Genomic DNA, 6503 nt, shown 5'->3' with positions numbered 1-6503 from the left:
GCTTCCTCTGATGGGGCCAATGACCTAATGACAAGGAGATTTCACATGTAGGCATAATGTAGTTTGTTTCAGAGCAAATGCAGTTTTGGTAAAAATACAAGCATTGGTCTTATATATGAGTTGTTGTGCCAAATCCAGTCATTCTTTCTATGGCTGTTACCTCAAAGTTTATCTTAAGGGGTAGAAAACACTTAGGATTCTTAATAGGCTGTTAAAAATATATAAATATATATGTGTGTATATATATATATATATATTTTTTTTTTTTTTTTTCTGAGAGGTTTCTGTTTTTATAGATTCATGTCTGTTCAACCTCATTCCAAAGTCAGTAACTCCACCTTTCTCCTTGCGGGTTTCCCTGGCCTGGAACGGGAATACCCTTGGCTCTCCATCCCTTTCTCCTGTATCTATGCTATGGTACTCTCAGGGAACTGCCTGGTGCTGCACGTGATTAGGACAGAGCCGAGCCTGCATCAGCCCATGTTCTACTTCCTGGCCATGCTGGCCCTCACTGACCTGTGCATGGGGCTGTCCACAGTACACACAGTGCTGGACATCCTGTGGGGGCTCAACCAGGAGATTGGTCTGGACGCGTGCATTGCTCAAGCCTTCTTTGTTCATGGTCTATCATGCATGGAGTCTGGAGTCCTACTGGCCATGGCCTTTGATCGCTTCACTGCAATCTGCAATCCTCTGAGATATACATCCATTCTCACCAATACAAGAATCATCAGCATTGGTGTGGCCATTTTAGGGAGGAGTTTCCTGTTCATCACTGCTCCCATTGTCCGCCTAAAGTTCTTTGATTACTGCCGCCCCCATGTCCTCTCCCACTCTTTCTGCCTGCACCAGGACCTGCTTCGGCTCGCCTGCTCTGACATCCGCTTCAACAGCTTCTATGCCCTGGCTCTGGTGATCTGCACACTGTTTTTGGATGCAGTGCTCATTCTGGTCTCCTACGTCTTGATCCTGCACTCAGTATTGACTATTGCATCCCGGGAGGAGCGATTCAAGTCCTTGCAGACCTGTGTCTCCCACATCTGTGCAGTTCTAGTTTTCTATATCCCAATCATTGGTCTGACTATGGTGCACCGTTTTGGAAAGCACCTCTCTCCTGTGGTCCATGTCCTCATGGGCAACATCTATATCCTTTTCCCACCCTTGATGAACCCCATCATCTACAGTGTCAAAACCCAACAAATACGTATTAGGATCCAGAGATGGTTCACTAAACCAAACTGAGCACTGGAGGTTAATGTGTTCTAAGGAAGGGAAGGGAGTGTTTGCGATAGGAATGACAAATTACAACATGTGGCAGAAGTAATACATTTTTATGTAATATTTAACAGATTAAAAGCAGACTTTAGAAAACAATCATTTTCTAATTTAGTTTTCCAAAGCTAGAGAAATATGCAGAGGATATGTTCTTGATCTCATTCCCTAATTTTAAAATTCAGTATGATGTTAGTTAGCTACAGTGAGTTATGTTCCAGAGTGTGTCAATGAGCACTTGCCTGGGTAATTCCCAAGTTTACAGTACCATTCGTGCTTTTTGACTTCTAATTCAGAGTGTGATTTTATTTTCTCGTGGAACTGGTATATTTGTACATTTACTATGTATGAAATGAATAGCCTTTACATATTATTATCAGTTATTGCAAGTCGACTCTGTTAAGGTTGTTGAGAGGAAAATTTTACTCTATCCTTCAAGGTTCTCCTAAACTGGTCTAAAAATTAAATTGGCATGAGACAGATTAACAGGGAAAAAAACCAATATTTAACCCCATGCACATTAGAGGCCCAGTAGTAAACTTCAGACCCTAAGAAATGACCAATGCATGAAGTGGGGGTTTTTTTCTTTGTTTTGTTTTGTTTTGTGTTAAGATTTTATTTATTTGAGAGAGAGAAAGAGAGCAGGAGGAGAAGGAGAGAGAATCTGAAGCAGACTCCGTGCTGAGCACAGAACCCCAGGCAGGGTTCGATCCCATGATGGAGAGATCATGACCTGAGCTGATAAACAACAGTGGAACTCTTAACCGACTGAGCCACCCAGGCTCCCCAGCATGAAGTGTTTGTTCATTTTAGACAAAGGATAATTTATCTGCGAGGAATGGACAGGACAAAGAAACCTTATGCTCAGGAGCTTGAACCAGTAAGGAACTGTAATTTGGACTAGAATCTGGGCTGAGGTAATATGTTAGTAGTAGTTACAAGCTGTATTTATTTTTATCTTTCTATTTTTTTCACAAGGTTTATTTATATAGGCTCCTTTGGCCCTACATTCCCTACCTCAGATGATAGGATGTCTCTTTACCTCTTGGTGCAGACAGGGTACCTTTCTCAAGGGAGATGGATCTCCTGCTTTCTGGAGACAAAGAAGAGTCAGTATTCTTGTACTGGCTGTTTCTTAAATTACTTCAATTCAAAATAATCTTTATGACATTATGTCATACTTTGGGGCCGCTTTCCCTGGGCCCCAACAAAGTCACTCACACCTCACCTCTTCTACCTGTAATTAAGCCAACGTGCCAGGAAAGCCCATTCTGACTCCCTATAGAATACTGGATGGGTAGGTTAGATTAGAGTTGAGTGCAAAAGACTTGGTGAACACTGACAGAATCGACTATCACATCTCTACATATGCTACCGTGTGCCCTGAATCTGTATAGCTTACAGTGCTCATGAGAGCTGTCAGTTGACTTCAATCTTGGTGTCAGCATATGTGAAATTTTAAAGACAGTTTGAGTAACCTCTTTATTTTTAAGGGAGGTTGCTAAGGCCGAGAGATAGAAGTAAAACGTCGGTAGCTAGGTTGGGGATAGAATTGTGGTTTTGAGACTCCTTTCAATGTATATTTCACTTCTAAGTCTCATCCTCTTCATAGATAAAATTAGGAAATTCAATTCAATCATAAAAAGCAGATGTAATTTTTTGGGTACTTGCTTTTTAAAAATATTGACCTCCTAAAATAAAAAATAAAAAATAAAACACATAGTAGCAATCTCAAGATGTTTTTCATTTCTTTAAATATCGTCTCCTAATGACAGCTGTGTACTAGCCATGACTGGGCAGCAGAGTCACCAGCAGAGACAAATTACAGTTAAGCCGCAGAGATGGGAGGAAGAAAATTGTTGCACATGTACCTTCAGGTAATGAAGTTCCACCATCAATATCCGAATAAACAGGGAAAAATTCAAGTTTGAAAATTATTGTTTGGCTTGTTAACTTTAATTTGTCTTTTAATATTTTATTAGAAAATTAGTGTGACTCTTTTTAGCTTTTATCTGTTTATTTGAGTAAGTGAGAGAGAGTGTGAGAGTATGAGTTTACAGATTTGTACTTTATTTTAAATAAATTGTTACTAAATTGATAGCATATTGAGAAAGTAGCTATTAAAGCATTGTATATGTGTATATGGATATATATCTACATATGCATATTTGTGTGTATACATATTTGTGTATATATACATATACACACACACATGTAGTCAATCCCTATTATTTACAGATTCTGTGTTTGTAAATTCACCTACTTGTTAAAATGTATTTGAAACCTCAAAAGCAATGCCTCGGTGCTGTCACCATCAGTGGAGATCTAAGTTTTTGCAGAGCAGCAAAAACTTTGAGTTGCCTAGCACACACGTTCCCAGCTGCGGTTGGACAAGGCAAAGCTCTGCCTTCTGGTTTATATCTAATAGGCGTAAATGAGTATCCCTTTCCGTGGTCTATTTAACACTCTGTTCTTTCCATTTGGTGGTGGTGGTGGTGACGGGAACTGTTGAAGATGGCCCCAAGCATGTTGTGGAAGTGCTGTCCAGGCTCATATACATAGGCTGTGGTCCATCTCACAGAGGAAATAAGCGTGTCGGATAAGCTGCCTTTAGATCATAGCTTTGTTGTCCGTGAGTTCAATATTAATGCATCAAAAATGCTGTACATTCAGAAAAGGCACGAGGAGGTTTACCCATCTGTGTATGAGGCTCTGCCTCAAGTGCTAAGGTAGCATCGAGAATATGTGATGAAACTATGGCAAAGAGAAGAAAGTGACTAAATTTGTGAATCCAGGAGGTAATGACAGATTAAATAAAGTGTAATGGATGGCACCGTTGTAGGGTGAAATTTGAAGGAATCTACAAACACACGACCCAGAGCCAGGAAAACGGGAAATGCTTCTCAGCTAGTGTCTTACTACAATGAAATAGCGCATGAAATTCATTATTTGTAGGAAATACGTATTGAAATGTGCCTTTAGACAGAAGCATACACAGATTATGTAAAACTGGTTATGGAAAATGTGATCACAGGCTCAAAAGCAAAAGCAACGTAATGGTGTGTTTCGCATTGATTAGTGCAGTGTTTTCGGCAATTCAGGAGAATATAACTGCAGCAAATAACAAAATGATCTGTATATGGGGAGCCTGGATGGCTCAGATGGTTAAGTGTCTGCCTTAGGCCCAGGTCATGATCTCAGGGTCCCAGGGTGGAGCCCTGCATTGGGCTCCCTGCTCAGCGGGAAGCCTGTTTGCCCCTTTCTCTGCCTGCCTCTGCCTACTTGTGATCTCTCTCACTGTCAAATAAAATCTTTTAAAAAAATAGGTGGTATTTATATTTGTACTGCAATTCTATTTTTACTAATGCATAGAACAAAATTACTTAGAGCTATGAAAAGACGAAATTGGGCATAAACGCTCATTACATCATGAATGTGTTTCCAAAACTCTTTATTGAGAGAAAAAGTTAACTGAATTATGGTACTTCTATAATATTCATTGTCACGGGCATATTGGAAGTGAAAAATCCCAAAAGCGGTACGTTACAAACTTGCCTATATTATTACAATAGTAGCTAAAAACTGTGCAGAACAACATTTATGAGATGATCTAATAGTACTTAAAATAATTCTACATGTATTGAAGTATAGAAAAGCCTGAATATCGGAGCACCTGGGTGGGTCATTGGGTTAAGCCTCTGCTTTCAGCTCAGGTCATGATCTCAGGGTCCTGGGATTCAGCCTGGCATCAGGCTCTTTGCTCATTGGGGAGCCTGCTTCCCCCTCTCTCTCTGCCTGCTGCTCTACCTACTTGTGATTTCTCTCTCTGTTAAATAAATAACTAAAATCTTAAAAAAAAAAAAGCCCAAATATCATACTCATTAGGGAGAAGTATTTTATATTGAGTTTTATACAATTAATAGCATTCTTTAATTTTAAAATATATATTTTTTCAGAAGGATTTTTGTCAGGATGTGGAATTATTTTAACTGACCCATGGAATTTTCATATACATAGACATCACAAACTATTTCATATATATTACAGACCATATATACATTTTGTGATTGGCACAGTTTTCTAAGCATACCCAAAACTGTATTAAAAAGGGAAAAATGAGGAAAATTCAAAATGTTTTGTGTATAAACTCCAAATTATAATTCAGCCCAAAAGGAGCAAGAAGGAGAAACTAGAGGCAAAAGCTTACCCGATGAACAAGTAAAGAAGAGATTAAAATGCCATCAGAGATGTTCTGAAGCTGTAAGATTCCAGAGAGGAGTATTTCTGATGTTGGAGAAAGCTGACTTTCTGAAGCCCCATTTGCCAAGAAGTTGGGGTTAACATAGAGCATGAACTCAGCCATTAATACCTCGCTTGCAAAAATGTTACACAGAGGCTGTTATGGGGGGCAGGGAAGGTTTTCCAGAAGAGTATAGGCCTTTGGAATGCTGAGGTCTGCAATGACCACTGTGCCATTGGAATGCCCAGGGAAGCTGCCTTCCTGGAAGCTTGCTTAGCCCAAACAGAGGCCCTGTGATCTAAGTTAGGTATGCACTGTCCCTTAGGCTATGTCTAGCAGGACTCCTAGAACAAGCAGATTAGCATATCTTTCCCCAAAACAGATCCTCCTAGTTCCAGTAAGACCCCTTGTCAAACATCACTGCCTGAGAAACAGTGATAAGCATTTGTGAGTATCCTGAAGGACCTACAAAAGTTCGAGAGCAAAGAAAAGCCAAGGCTTGTGTCTCTGAGCCTTGGCCCCCACACCCCTTGCCTTCTCCTCTCTTTCACAGCAAAGTCTGGAGTCATCCTTCATCTGTCAGTACAGGGGTTGTTGGCCATTCCAGGCACCAAGAGCCATCTGCTATTTCTGACCCAAAAGCAAGATTTTTCCCAGCAGAAAGCTCATTTTGAGAGTCAGAAAACAGAGATTTTGGGAACTCTGGCAGAGCATAAAAGACAAAAGTAGGCAACAAAAAGATCTCATTCCAGGCGAGAAAGGAGGAACAGAGACCTGACACTGACAACGTGTGTTAGTTTCCAGAGGAAACATTTGCTAACCTCTGAAACTGCATGGAATGGGAAGTCAAAGAGTATGCAGAGAGCATTTGAAAAATAAAGAAGGAGTTTGGGGCAGTCTTCCCCCCCCCCCCTTGACAAACAAAGAGTATAGCCCATACTGTGGATTGTACCCTTTCTCAGAGTTGAAAGCCTGGGCAGGTTAAGCCTTA

At 40.4% G+C, this 6503-nt stretch overlaps 1 protein-coding gene across 1 annotated transcript; it reads left to right on the top strand.

The window, feature by feature from the left end:
• Positions 1-300: 300 nt before the first annotated feature.
• Positions 301-1242, top strand: LOC308350102 (olfactory receptor 51V1-like; the record flags this gene model as incomplete). Its single annotated transcript, XM_080815106.1, has 1 exon — positions 301-1242. One exon carries the CDS (start codon positions 301-303, stop codon positions 1240-1242), a length of 942 nt encoding a protein of 313 aa, XP_080671232.1.
• Between the last annotated feature and the right edge of the window lie 5261 nt (positions 1243-6503).

This window comes from Martes martes (genome assembly GCF_963455335.1).
Source record: "Martes martes genome assembly, chromosome: 10".
In the NCBI taxonomy this organism is placed as follows: Eukaryota; Metazoa; Chordata; class Mammalia; order Carnivora; family Mustelidae; genus Martes; species Martes martes.
Note: the sequence above shows the minus strand (reverse complement) of the source record. Positions and strands in the feature narration are given on the sequence as shown.